The sequence below is a fragment of the Halichoeres trimaculatus genome, unplaced genomic scaffold (genome assembly GCF_033239565.1).
Source record: "Halichoeres trimaculatus isolate MK-OKI-2021-1 unplaced genomic scaffold, fHalTri1.1 fHalTri1_scaffold_8, whole genome shotgun sequence".
Taxonomy (NCBI): domain Eukaryota; kingdom Metazoa; phylum Chordata; class Actinopteri; order Labriformes; family Labridae; genus Halichoeres; species Halichoeres trimaculatus.
The window spans coordinates 35484828-35499854 of record NW_027437186.1 but is presented as its reverse complement, the minus strand read 5'-3'; the positions used below and the strand labels follow the sequence as shown (position 1 = coordinate 35499854).

Sequence of the window (15027 nt, the reverse complement as noted above, 5' to 3'; positions counted from 1 at the left end):
GAGTCACCCAAGTTTTAGCCGAAACAGCATCGTCCTGACTGGCGCTCTTATTTTGAAAGGCATCTTCCTGTTGTACATTATGAAAAAATAGGGGTTTTTGTTACTGCCTTCTGACTTTTTTTTCTGTTTTTGGAAAAAGAAAATGAAAATCAACCATTTTTTAAATTTTCATTTTTAAGTTTGAAAACAAAAATCAAATAACCTCTCTTTTTTTTTTTTTTTTTTTTTGACGTTTAGTTTTTCAGACCTTATTAACCAGGTGCAGGATTAAAAAAGGTCAGAGTAAATATTTTGTAATACAGTTTATTTTCAAGTCCAACATGGTGCTCACTGCTCAGTCAATGCTGACACCGAAATGTTGGCTGCTTACACAAGAAAATAATATAAACTTAGTATAAAAAATATAAGCATAAATCATATAAAATAATGTTGACATAAATTACATACAAATAATTTTAACATAAGTTATAAAAAAAACAATATGATATGAGCTTCAATAAATAAAAACTTGGACTCTGAAACAATTTAACTATTACAGATGCTCTGATTCATTGCTCCTCTACGTTTGGTCGCAGCACAGCGCACAGACAGTCAGTGCAGTAAACAAGCACGTCCCAGTACGTCCCTGTGATGGTGCCGTACGGCGCTGACAACTGCCTAAAACTGTTGTAAAATTGTTTGGGAAAATGTGTCTAAAGGCTATTAATATTGTCAAAAACTATAACTGCGGGAATTTTGTCTATCATTTTAGTTAGTTTCAGTTAGTTTTGTGAACACAAGATACAGTTTTAGTTTACTTATCCTTTTTGTTTTCTTTTCTAGTTTTTATTAGTTTGAGTTAACTGCAATGTAACTATTTCAACCTTGCCCAGACCAAATACAACAATGTTAGGAATCATAAAATCATCAAAATAAGAATGAAGTTTAAAAATTTTGAAAGAAAGAAAAATCATTGTTTCTACCAAACATATACGTTTAAAAAAATAAAGTTATTTTTTGCTCACAAATAACTGAATCGTTTTCTTTACTCTTCAGAAATCCAGAGTTTGACACTCAAATGGGTTTTAGTTTGTTTTAACTGGAGGAATAATTAAAAATTGATCAAATATTTATTCATTCCTTCAATGAACCTTTAGTAGTTTATCATCTTTATTATGTAACGTTGAGTAAACAAAGGGACGCAGGTGCCCGTGCAGTTTTATGATGTCAGCATTGCCCTCACCTGCTTCAGGTGCGTGATGTGAATGTAGGTCAAACCCTGCCGAAAGGAAATCTGTGATTTGAAGCAACAAAAAGGTGCAGATTATTTATCTGTTTATTTTTTTTAATAGCTACTTTCTCCCCCAGACAACATCATGCGATCGTTAATAACTACAGTCCTCATTTATTTGTTATCTATCTCTTTAGCAGCAGGTGAATATCTTCATCTGACCAAAACTTACTGAAATAAAAAAAAACATACAAATAAGCCACTTTTCTAGTTTATTTTTCATTTTAGTAAGGTTTGAAGGCGGGTTTTTAAGATATTTAATTCTCTTATTAAACTTGTAGTTTGACTCGATATAACGTGCAGAGTGTTTTTGTGTCCTGATGCTGTTTTCACAGCTCTGTCTCTTCACCGTGGAGTAATGTTCCAGCTCCTCTGAGAGGCCTCATTATGAGGAACAATCGCTGCTCCTCTTCTTACTCACACTGTTTCACTGCATCTGCTTCACCTCTCAGGATAATGAGACAGAAACCAGCCTGATAATCTGACGGTGTCAAGGGTGTTTGAAGTGGCCTCCCATCAGCGCTGCATCTCTCACCGCCTCTGTCCCCGTTTGTCTCTCCCTGCAGATGGAGCCAGGGTTGCCTCCTCCACAGGCATCGACATCCTGCTGCTGGACGATTTCAAGCTCGTCATCAACGACACCACGCACCTCGTGCGGCCGCCGAGGAGAGGTGAGGACAGGCCGAGGAAAGGCCGCGCTGCTGGCTCTGAGTCACGCTCCCACAGTGGGGCGGCTGCAGGAAGCAGAAAAGTGGTTTTATGAGCGACGAGTGGATCGTAACACTAAAGTCTGTCTTTGTTTATTTGTCGCCGTTTGTGCCGTTCAGAGCTGCTGCCCCACGAGGAGGCAGAAAGGCTGAACGATGTCAAGTTCCTGGTGCAGCAGCTCTACACGACCCTGCGCATCGAGGAGCACCAACTCGGGAAGGAGCGCGAGCTGATCGCACGGCTGGAGGACCTCAACTCTCAACTCCGCCCCCTGGAGAAGGTCGAGCTTTCATACCTGGCTAACCACGAATCAAAATGTGAAGCATGAGTGCACGGCCCTGCTGCTGAATAATTTACAGCTTCTCATGTAGACTGTCAGAGCAGAGAGGACGCTTCCTCACAGGTTTGAGGGCCGAGCGCAGAGAGAGCTAACTGGTTATATCACTTAAAAATCATTTATATAGCAGTTTAGGTTTCAGGCCTGGTTTCTGCTCAGCCGTAGAAAATGACTGTTAAAAGGAAAGGCTGACATGTTCAGATTGTGTTAAGGACGAGCAGATGAGATTTTCTTCTCTGGTGGAAAGTTAAAGCATAAGTGCAGATCACATTCATCATTAATTCATAATGAATTTAATCAATCCTGGGAACATGTCCCTGAAATAAAACAGACAAAAGATCCTTTTCTTTTCGTCATCCTTCAAATTACACCACCAGCTAAAGAAAAAGAAAAAAATCTGCCATGATTGTCATCACACTAAATCTGGCAAAGAGCTCAGTGTTAGACTCAGGGCCAATCCCAACTGTCACTCTTACCCCTTCCCCTTCAACAAGGGTCTTTAACCTGCAGCTCTGGAGCCTCATGTGGCTCTTTGACTCCTTTGCAGCCGCTCTACTTCACCTCCTACAACATCAACAGCCCACCAACTTTCCATGCACCTGTGGCTAACCTCAAGTTTTACAGCCCTGGGAAGATAACTACATCTACAAAAAGACTGATCTGGAAGAAAATACTGATTTTAATTCTGTGTGGATGGTTTAAGTTTACTGCCAGTTAAATATACATGCTTGATATGTGGTGAGACATTAGCCAACAACAAATATAATGCTCTTAGTATTATCTGTCTATGTAATCAAATTTAAGCGTTTTTAAAATTTTGAAATTTACTGAACTCCATTTTTAAATATTTATGGTTTATTTTAATTTCCAATTTTTGGGGGATTTTTTTTTTTAATTTCAGGATTTAAAAATGAATTTTTTTGTTTCAAAATTTTTGGATTTTTGGGGGGGATTTTTCTTTTTGCAAATTTTTGCGAATCTTGAAATTTCTTTTTTTTTTTTTTTTGAAAATCCATTTAATATTTGGAAATTTCTGCAGATTTTTTAAATTTCAGTTTTTTTAAAAAAAAAGGGATTTTTTATTTGAAAATTTGGAAATGTTTTGAACTTTTTGCAAATTATTTAAATTTCAGTTTTCATTTCTGCAATTTAAAGAAATACATAAATTTCAGAATTTAATAATACAGTACAATTATTATTTCAAAATTTCAGGAATTTTTTGAACTTTTTCCCAATTTTGTTAAATTTCAGTTTTCTTTTCTGTAATTTTTGAAAAAAAAAATCAGTATTTAAAAAATTCAATTACTTTTTCAAAATGTTTGAATTTTTTATTTTTTTTCTTTGGCGATTCTTGGAAATTTCACATATTTTTAAATTTTTCAAATTTACTCAAATTTGCAAAAGTTTTTTTTTACTTAAGTTGTTTAAAAAATACATTTTTTATTAAAAAAAATCAATTTTTTTTTTTTTTGTGGAAGTTTTTTCAAAACTTGGAAATTCTTGATAAACTAATGTCAGATTAGGGCGACACACTCACAGCAAACAGACTTCACTACTTCGGACTGCCTTACATGAGTGATGAGACAGCTAAGCCATGAAAACTAATCTTGTGCTAACGTTTCAGAAGCTATATTTTGTAGCTTTTGAATACTTAAAACGTTAGCTTGTCATAGCTTATGTAGCTAATGCAGTTCTTGGATGCAGCTTATCTATCTTATCATTCATGTAATGCCCTTCATTGTAGTGAAGGCTGTTTGCTGTGAATTTGTCACCCTGGTCTGACCTTGATGTCGCTATTATTAGCTGTAGCTCTCACTATAGCAGCGTTAGCTAGATCGTTGTAATGAGCGATTTCAAAATGCAATCAGTGATTTATGAACCCCTAACTAATTAGGAACCACAATCACACCAGTCTTTGTTACATCTCACACCTTCTTTATGCGACCCAGTGACTGGTGAAGCTCTTGGTTTACTGTTATCAACCACTGAGGTAAATTTTCAGTGGCGTCCTTGGTTCTTACTTCCTGTGCTTCCTGTTTGACCTCTGCAGGTAAAGGACGAGTTGAGTAGGAAGGCAGAGCGGCGCACCACCTGGCTGATGTGGGCCGGCATGGCGTACATGGCCACCCAGTTTGGCATCCTGGCCCGGCTCACCTGGTGGGAGTACTCCTGGGACATCATGGAGCCCGTCACCTACTTTATCACCTACGGCACGGCCATGGCCATGTACGCCTACTACGTGCTTACACGCCAGGTAAACACACCTCTGTGTTCAAGATGTTTTCAGATCTCAAACAATTAATTTTCATTTGCAATGCTCATTTACAAACTCCCTGGGCATTAAGATTTGCAGCTTCCTCGTGTTTGATGTCTTCATATTTAGTTGTTTTGGTTTGAGACAGTTTGTCTGAGGAAAAAAGGAAATGTGGCCTCATGCTTTGAGCCCTTTTCTGAAATCTTGGAGACTTGACTCAAAATGTTTCCATCAGAATAAATAAACTAATAAGCATTCTTCACATTGGCACTTTAGTTGTAGACTCCCATTTCCAAGAAGTTAGGAGGCTGGGTGAAATGTTGAAGAAGACAGATGGTGATGGTTTGCAGATTATTTAACCCTGTGTTCTCTGACAAGAGGAGAGAGACAGCAAATCAAACGTTGGAGCAGAGCAGAGAAATCGTCTGTTGTTGTTGAAGTTGAAACAAAGATGGAAAAACCCTTTTAAAAGTTGTGTAATGCTAAAAAAGGAACATTTCCAAACAAGTGAGAAACTTTGCAACATGTTACTGCATGACCGTGTCAAAGAGGGACTCTCTAAAGAGGTTCCTACTTCATAAAACTTTCAAAACATTTAAACAATTAAAGAATAACGTTACATGTTTACTTCATCATCAAGAGTTGTTTTTATCCTTGAAAGACTCAGAAAATCTGGAGAAATTTCTCCACTGAGGCGATGAGGACAAGTACAAGCATAACTGAATGACTGTTAGAGGAACAAGCAGCATGGCACTAAAAACAGACCTGACTCTGAAGTGGAAGTTACTGCATGGACTTAATATCAAAGCTTAAATATTACAAAAACTGTAATCTTATCAAGTGTTTTTGTCTTATTTTAAGGAAAAATTGTCTTGTTATACTTGATATGAGCCACATTCAACTGTTCAGTCTAGAAAAATGTCTTATTTTAAGTTTTTAAAGACAAAATGAGGTCTGAATTTCTTGTAATAGTACAAAAAATTCGCCATGGAACAAGAAAAATTTGCTAAAAATCTGCTCCAAAACTAGAATAATGTCTTAAAACAAGTTACTTTTCCCTTGTTGATAAACTGGGGAATGCTGGAGACCTGAATGATAAAATAATAAGAAAATAAAACAACCACATTAAAAGAAACAAGTCAGATAATAAAACACCAAAAGACTAAAGCAGTAAATGAGAAAATGATGCAAAAGTAGAAATTAAAAGTACAGAATAAAAACCCTGATAGAAGCAGTGAAGTAAACAAGAAGATAAAAAGATAAATAAATATATATTTACCTCAAAAAGATTAGTGTTTTATGCCTTTAAAGGTCCCATATCCTGCTCCTTTTCCGCAGTTTAATCTAGATCATTGATGTCTTCATGAAATGGTAGTAACATGTTTTGGTCCAAAAAGCCAATAAATCAAGCACAGCAGCATTGTTTCCAGGCTCTCATAGCCCCTCTGTTCAGAACGCTCTGATTTAGTGGGCGTGGCCTTCATATGTAAATGAGCTCCGAGTGCACAATGTTTAGAAAACAGAGAAGCTCCTTTACCGTAACATTACAGGCTAAAACAACAGGATAACTGCAGCTAAAGTTAGCATCCTGAAGCTAACACAGAGACAGGGGGGACACTGAGGAAAAGCTCTTCCATCTGCTCCACAGCACACAGCATTTAAAATACTCACATTTCCAGGGTCCCAGGTTTGTTGGAGGATGGTTGGTAATGCGCCTGGATTCAGGACCAGTCTATTGGCTAGCCCTCTGTTGGACTGTCCAAAGTTGGAAAAGCAGTCGGCCGTGAAGTGACTAGCACACACATGCACAGTTTTACTGAGTGTAGCTGGAACATTTCCTGATAAATGAACTCTAGACACTTAGTCTGTCTTCTTCTGAGATGGGAAGCTTGTGCATGGAACTATGTGGCTGTTTACAGCCAAAAACAGAGCAGTGATGGCTCTTCAACTTTGGCATTCTTTGGGGAGTGGGCGGGGAGGGGGTTCAGGGGTATCTGCTCCGGTGAACCAATCAGGTCAGACTTGCTCCTGATTGGTCAAAAAAGGGAATCGCTGATGTCAGCAAATCCCCAAAATCCAAACAGCTCGTTTTAGGTCAGGATTTTACATTCACAAGCTCTACTAAGAACAGGTTTTGTCATTAAATATCACATTCTGTGGGCTGGGAGGAAAGACAAAGACCCACAAATTTCACTGAAAGGCTTAAAGAGATTTTTGCATAATGTGGGACCTTGAAACAAATTATAATCAGAATTTTTAAATACATAAATAAGTAAAACTCAGTTAAAAACTAAACCAAAAAGGTGAGTTTTAAGTTTGGTTTTAAAAATGTTTAAGCTCTGTGCAGCTCTCAGGTTTTTAAAGCTGCCTTACCGTGGGTCTTTGTTTCAACTTTTGGTTTTGTTAAAAACCCTAAACTTGAAGACCTGAGGGCTCTCACAGACTGGATATATATAAGGTCATACTGAATGATCTGCCGTCTTATTTCTGCTCTTCACTGACTCCTCAAGTTGTCGCTGGCTGTAACCTTCGGTCAAACAATCAGATTCTGTTTGTGGGTCCTTGAAGTCCACCTGAAGCTGGATAATCATGTTAGCTTGGACTATTTTAAAACCAGGATCTGGGATCATCTGATGAGAAACTTAAACTCAGCCCCTGGAGACACTGGTAGCCAACACAGAGGCTTTAAAACTGGTGTAATGTGGCCTCTCTGTCTGCTCTCCGTCAGCATGCTGACAGTGGATTTCTGAAGAAGCTGAAGCCGAGAAATTTAAGTCAGACAATAAACTGGTTTTGAAGCAAAAATGCTGCCATCTATAAAAGCAAAAGCTGTGTGTTGTGACCTTGTTTCCTCTCAGAGGTGAATCTCGTCCTCATAAATCCACTCCTAAAAACTGTGGATCAAAGCCAACTGTTCCCTCCTTTGAGCTCCGTTCTGTTTCTCACTTTGTGATTTGTTAAAAGCTGAAGAAAGTCAAACATGTCTGTCTGTGTCTCCCTCCATCACCTGCAGGAGTACGTTTACCCCGACGCTAGAGACAGACAGTATCTGCTCTTCTTCCACAAGGGGGTGAAGAGGACACGCTTCGACATCGAGAAGTACAACAAGCTGAAGGATGATATCGCTGAGGTACGGGTGAACAGTCGCACTGTGGCGTCAGACGTGTTACACTCTAATATTTGAGATTTGTAGCAGCTGAAACGTAGACCTGCTTTCACTCTGTTCCCTGCACTCTTTCATCTCACACCCCCCTCTCCTTCTCTCCTTCTCTCCTAATCCCACCTCTCCAGGTGGAGTTGGATCTGAAGCGTCTCCGGGACCCGCTCCAGCTCCAGCTCCCGGTTAAGCAGCTCACCGACAATAACAATTGATGGGAAAAGTGACCTCCTTCTCCTCCTCCTCCTCTCTTGGCTCCTACAACTCCCTCTTCCCTTCTCCCTCTTGCCGTCCAGCATCCTCCTCCTCTTCCTCTTCCTCCTCCTCCTCCTCCTCCTCTCCCCCACTCCTGATCCTCCCATCCCTCTCTCTCGAACGTGGGAGTTAGATTTTCCTTTCTTTTATTTTTCTTCTTTTTTTTTCTTTTTACTTTCCTGACTGAAAACTCCAGATGAGATCGTAAGGGAAATCCGCAGAAAAGACGGCGCAGAAGGACGGTGAGACACGAAGAACTGTTCACCTCTCACGGGATGGTGGGGATGATTTAAAAGGACAATGATGATGATGATGATGAAGATGGAATTAAGTGGGCACTATGGGTATGTCTCGGGTCTCTGGAGGGATGGCCTGCAGGGGGCAAACACTCGTCTAGACACTCCAGAAGAGAGGACACACACACAGAGGGGCGGGGCTGTGGAGTGTGTGTGTGTGAGGGGCGTTCAGGACACACTGGGACAGCGACCTTGGCCGCTCAGCGGGTCGACGCGCAGTAAAGTCTGATTTCCTCCTGCAGTCAAACTGTCAGCACACACACCTGCAGTTCTCTGGGCCGGGGCGGGCTTTATTTCTCACGTTTACATGGAAGTCCCGACTGCAGTCGCTCCGTCAGGAGGAGCTTCATCCTCCTGACACTGAACTGTGCTGCCTCCCTCTCCAAGGCCACGCCTCCTCCAGGAGACGCACAGCGAGCTGTCCCTCCCCGTGTGACCTTTGTCAGGAGCCTGTCTGGACTCGCAGGACGCTGGAATTTCCTCTTCCTGTTGACGTCCTGTAGCGGCCCGGTCTGTCAGCGCAAGTATGAGAGTGCTACCGACAACAACATCACTGTGTGTTCTTTTATTCCAAAAAAAATATTTTGGCACTTTTTATTTTGAAAGCCATAGTATATTTGTTATGAAAAGATTATAAATATATATATGTATACAATCAAATAAACAGATGACCAGAGGCTAGTTTTCCCAGTGGGGGGAGGAACTCTCAAACTAACATCGTAACATCGTAACATCCACCTCCCTGAAGATCTGAGGCCCACTGCTCCACACACTAACACACAAATATTACGAGCTTTACACTGAACTCATCAACGTTTTCATAACAGCTCCTGATTATATGATCAGAGAGCATGTCAAAGCAGAAAACGTGTTTGGAAACGATTGGTAACAGAAAATCAGCGTCGATGACAACATGCGTGACCTCAAAGACCCATAAAAACACTACAAAAAACTGAAATCTTATCAAGTGTTTTTGTCTTATTTTCAGTAAAAATGTCTCCTTAGACTCAATATGAGCCACATTCACCTGATCAGTCCAGAAAAATGTCTTATTTCAAGTTATTTAAAGACAAAAAATGAGGCTGGATCGCTTGAATACAGTACAAAAAAAATCTGCCAGTAGGATAAGACACGTGTGCTCATATTTAGACATTATTCTACAGGAGACAACTAGGGCCATTGACAAAAATAAACAAATACGTCCAATTTTTTAATTATTATTTCTTTTTTTCTGAGAAAGTAGTCAGAATTCTGGGATAAATCTCAGAAGAATGGGGAAAAAATCAGAACTATGATTTAAATCCCCAAACTGACTCTTTTCTTAAAAATTAGATTAGATTAGAGATTAGATTCGATGCGAGATTATAGTTGATCTCAGAAGCCTGAGAAAAAAAGTAAGAATACTGACTTATTTACAGAATTTTGACTTTTTTCTCAGAATTCTGAGATTAAAGTTAATCTGAGATTATTATCAATCCCAGAAATCTGCAAAATAGTCAAAATTCAGAGATTTAAGTCAGAATTTCTGGATTAATCTTTGGATTATGAAAAAAAAACAAGATTCTGTCTTTAATCCCAGAAATGACTTGTTTCTAATAATTCTGAAACTAAATGTAATCTGGGATTATAGTTAATCTCAAAACTATGAGAAAAAAAGTCAAAATTCTGACTTTAGTCCCTGATTTGTGAATTTTTTTTCCCAGGAATCTGAGATAAAAGTCAATCGTGAGATTATTGTTAATCCCAGGACTCAAGGAAAAAGTCATAATCGTGAGATTAAGTCAGATTTCTGCAAAAAAAAAAATCAGAATTTTGAGATTAAAGTTGGAATTCTGAGTTTTATCCCAGAAATGACTTTTTTTCTCTTCAAATTCTGAGATTATGACTAATCTGAGATTATAGTTAATCCCAGAATTTAGAGAGAAAAAAAATTAGTCATGTGACGGTAAATCGGAATTCTGAGAAAAAAGTCAGAATTCTCACTTTAATCTCTCAACTCTGACTTTTTTTCACTGGATTGTCAGATTAAAGTCAATCTGAGATTATCGTCATCCCAGAATTCTGGGAGAAAAATTTTTCAGAATTCTGACTTTAATCCCAGAATTCTTTCTTTTTCTCAGAAACAAATATTATAATTTTTTTTAATTTTTTAATTTTTTAATTTTTTTTTGGCTCTAATCTTTTTTTTTTTCGTATTATTTTAATTTTAACAAGCACCCTATTGTAATTTTTTCACTTGTTACAAACAATTCAGCCTCATTTTTGTCTTTTGATAACTTAATATAAAACATTTTTCTGGTCTGGTCAGGTGAATGTGGCTCATATTTAATCTAAAAAGACATTTTCTTCTGAGAATAAGACAAAAACACTCGATAAGATTTCATTTTTTTGCGGCGCAAACGTTTCTTTAGAAATGTTTTGCAAAGGGCATAAATGTTTAAAGACTAAAACAAACCAATAAGTTACTCAGCATATCAAAGACGTTCAGCCTGTTTATCTACGGCTTTATGTTCATTATTTTTAACACGTGACTTTTCCTGCGAAAAGGATTTTACTTGAAGATGCGAGGTCATCGTTTTCTGGCTCTCAGCTTAAGCGTTGAAATAAATCATCCCTTGAAGATCTTGAAAACAATATCACAAAGTTTACATCTAAAACAAAAAAGGATCATTAATCCTCACCGTGAGACGAAGCCAGAGATTTCTCCCCCCACTGCTGCTGTATTGCCCCCCCTGCTCCCCTGATGGCAGCGCAGGGTAGACTGCATGCTGTGGTATGCCCTCAGTAGAAATTTGTGAATGTGTAGGAGCATTATTGCAATTTTGTACTTAATTGGACTCTTTTCTTTGCCACATCTAGCTGAAGTCTCATCCCCCTGATCGGGTAACTCAAAGGTTATAGAAGCCATAAGTTTCTTTGTTTTCAGTTTGAGACGGTCGCGAAAAAGAGCTTTACCCGCTGCACTCAGCTTTCTGTTCAGGGGAGGATTGGTGGGCCTCTCAAAAAAGATTTCACTTCTGCAGAGGGGAACACACAGACATTATTAATCATTAAATCCAACATCTAATGTGTGTGTGTGAGTGTGTGAGTGTGTGTGGACAGTGAGCAGAATCCTGCAGAGGAGATCTTTGTGTTTAACTGCAGATTTTCTATTAAATGCATGATTTTTGGTCAAATCAGAAGGTAAACCACGTCGATCTCAATGCAGGATTTTGTCTAATCTGTTACTTTGTGTGAGTGTGTGTGTGTGTGTGTGTGTATCACCAAGGGAAAGGTGCCTTTTGCATGATTGATGTCGTCACAGGTGGAGACGCTGAAGCGACAGCAATTGCAAAAGTTTTCGCTCCAAATTGGACTGAAACCTCCCCGTATAGGAGGGTTCGACGTACATGTTTGGAATGGAAATCTTTTTGTACGCCTGTGAACAGGTGTGTGTGTGTGTGTAAGTGTGTGTACTCGGGGCAGAGTTCAGATCACCATATTCATGAATCCTTTGCCCCTAATCACTGCCTTGTCAATAGCGCTAAAAATCAATTCCGCCCACATCCCACTTCATAGCAGTCATCATTTTTCCCTGAATAGGCCAACTTTCACACACTATGACACACACTCTCACACACTCACACACTCGCAGAGTGACGACGGTGTTTCCTTGGAGATGCAGGCCTCTGTCTGCAGCCCAGTCCTCCCCTCTGCTGTCTCCACGCCACACTTCTCTCCATCATCACGCCTCCTTTCTCTCACGCCATCCACCGTTTACTGCCTTTGTTCTTTTCTCGTTTTTATTTTCTAAAAACAAAATATATCAAATATAGGGAAACTTTATTATAAAGAGGGTGTTGCATGAATGTATGTTTACATGAGAAATTACGTGAAAATAAAAAAGATGATTTATCAAAACAAAAAAAAACTGCAAAGATAATTTAAGAACGTTGTTTGTAGAGATTCCTAGTTAAAGCGGGGCGGTGGAATCCACCCCGCCGAATCTGACTTCAATCCCAGCCAACCAACTGCTCAAACCTCATCAAACCTCACGCCCATCTTCACCTCCTTCCTCCCATCGACCCCTCACAAACACCCTCCATCCTCCGTGCACCAACTCTAAAAAGAGGGGACCTCCTGACTTCAGTTTCTAATCCTGGATTGGAGTCCACAGCAGAACTGTCGAGCTTATCGGGGAACACCTCCCATCCTTGTCCCTCCTCTCTCCTGTCATTTTCATCCACCCAAAGCCTTCTTTTCTCCAAAAATTACATTATTCTTCTTTGTTCTGAATGTGTGTTCTGTTTTAAATACATTGTTTGTGTGCATTTACAATAAATATGTTTTAAATGCCTAAAGAGTGACGCAGAATCTAGGATTGAAACGATCTTGTTCTCCATTCTGACCTCTTCTTTTATTGAGTTTTTCTTGTCGATTTCTCTTCTGTTGACATATGATGCTGTAATGTTGGCAAAAAAGAAAAATGTAAAATCCTGTATCATTTATGAAATATGTATAAAAGAGATATGTAATTCAATTATCAATAAAATCCTTATCCAGTTTTTGGAGACGGGGGTCCTGCGGGGTTTGTTGTCCTCCTGGAGGTGAGGGTCTGGCTGATTGATGAGTGTGTTCTTTGCCTCCTCCTCCAGCTCTCCTTGGCCTCCAGCTCATCCTGTACAGGACGTCCTGAGATAAGACTGTGAGGATGAGCTGTTTGTTTACAATGAGAGCATGAAGCAGAGCATGATGATGATGATGCTGACGGGATGATGAAGCAGCTTCAGGTCTGAAACACTTAAAAACTTTTACTTCAAGTTTCTTCATGTTAAATCCAATAGAAAGATAAACCTTTGCTTTCTGGGGCGTTATGTTTAAAGTAATATAATGTACAGGATGACACCTGATGAGATGTCCGTTATGGTCTAGTTCTCATAAACCGGGCCTACATTAACTACTGCAGGGTAAAAAAAGTCTCTCTTCTAGATATCTGCCTGATAATAATCCACACTTTAAAATGAGATTATCAGCACCAATTTAGGTTATTCCTAAATGCTACTTTGTAGCTTCCCAATCGGGTCGAGCAGGACCAAATTGATTACAGCACGTCTAAGTTTTTATGTCAACACCACACAAGCTGATGAAGTTTAGAAGACAGATTAATTTTGTAGTGATGGTGGACACTGGAGCCTAACTGTCAGACAGAAAAGGGACAGAAGAGCAGAAGAAAGAGAAACAGGAGAGAGATAGAGCATGAGCTAAAGGCTAAAACACGACCCAAGGGCTAAAAAACAAGTTAAGACCTATAACATAAGCCAAAGACTAAAACACATTAGGACATAAAACACAAGCTAAAGGCTAAAACATGAGCTAAAGGCTAAAACATGAGCTAAAGCTAAAACACAAGTTAAGACCTAAAACATAAGCCAAAGGCTAAAACACAAGTTAAGACCTAAAACACAAGCTAAAGGCTAAAACAGGAGCTTAAGGCTAAAAAATGAGCTAAAGGCTAAAACACAAGTTAGGACCCAAAACACAAGCTAAAGGCTAAAACAGGAGCTAAAGGCTCAAACACAAGCTGAAGGCTAAAACACAAGCTAAAGGCTAAAACACAAGTTAAGACCTAAAACACAAGCTAAAGGCTAAAACAGGAGCTTAAGGCTAAAAAATGAGCTAAAGGCTAAAACACAAGTTAGGACCTAAAACACAAGCTAAAGGCTAAAACAGGAGCTTAAGGCTAAAACATGAGCTATAGGCTAAAACACAAGCTAAAGGCTAAAACACAAGCTAAAGGCTAAAACGGGAGCTTAAGGCTAAAACATGAGCTAAAGGCTAAAACACAAGGTAGGACCTAAAACACAAGCTAAAGGCTAAAACACAAGCTTAAGGCTAAAACACGAGCTTAAGGCTAAAACATGAGCTTAAGGCTAAAACATGAGCTAAAGGCTCAAACACAAGTTAAGACCTAAAACATAAGCCAAAAACTAAAACACAAGTGAGGACCTTAAACACAAGCGAAAGGCTCAAACATAAGCCAAAGGCTAAAACACAAGTTAGGACCTAAAACACAACCTTAAGGCTAAAACATGAGCTATGAGAAGAGAAATCTGTGTTTTTCTCTGCTGAAAACGATTTCTGTGATTAATTTTTTTAGTGATGGTGGACACTAGAGCCTAACTGTCAGACAGAAAAGGGACAGAAGAGCAGAAGAAAGAATAACAGGAGAGAGATAGAGCACAAGCTAAGATAACGGAAGAACACCTCCCCATGTTGATCAACAACAAAAAATTTAATCCCTGGGCTCGTCTGTTGGTTCAGGCATTTATTGAGAAGTGAAGTCTCCTCTCATTTGAGCATCACACCTCCACACTTAAACACAAAGCGATGGAGCCGACTCACAGAGAGACATGTTTTGGTTGAAACTTGTGAATTCAGTTAGAGAGTTAACTCCTTAAAGACCCATAATCTGAAATCCAACTTAAACTGAAGCTTGGATTAATAAAATAATCACTTATATAGACGTGACTTCTGAAACTGCACACCTTTCTGTTAATGTGATGGTGTAATAAAGTGCTGATTGGAGCCACTTGTGTCACACAGACTGAGCTATTGTGGTCTGACTTTCAGGAGGAATCACAAAGGAAGAGCGCTATGATCCACCTCATTTCTCCTAACAGCCTCCAGGATTAACGCCTCCACTCATTTAATTACATGTGAGACATGGCATCAGGTTAGTTTGGGCTGTTTCTGAGTGAAGAGGGCAAAGCT

The 15027-nt window shown here is 39.2% G+C and overlaps 1 protein-coding gene across 2 annotated transcripts in view; it reads left to right on the top strand.

Annotated features, from left to right (window-relative positions):
• Positions 1–12835, top strand: part of mcu (mitochondrial calcium uniporter) — a 138534-nt gene extending 125699 nt beyond the window's left edge. For both annotated transcript variants that reach the window (XM_074676227.1, XM_074676226.1), the window contains exons 5-9: positions 1837–1941; positions 2098–2258; positions 4366–4569; positions 7583–7699; positions 7861–12835. In XM_074676227.1, the coding sequence (XP_074532328.1) occupies positions 1837–1941; positions 2098–2258; positions 4366–4569; positions 7583–7699; positions 7861–7941 (668 nt within the window). In that variant the 3' untranslated portion in view covers positions 7942–12835. The remainder of the gene's footprint in view (positions 1–1836; positions 1942–2097; positions 2259–4365; positions 4570–7582; positions 7700–7860) is intronic.
• The last annotated feature ends 2192 nt before the right edge of the window (positions 12836–15027 follow it).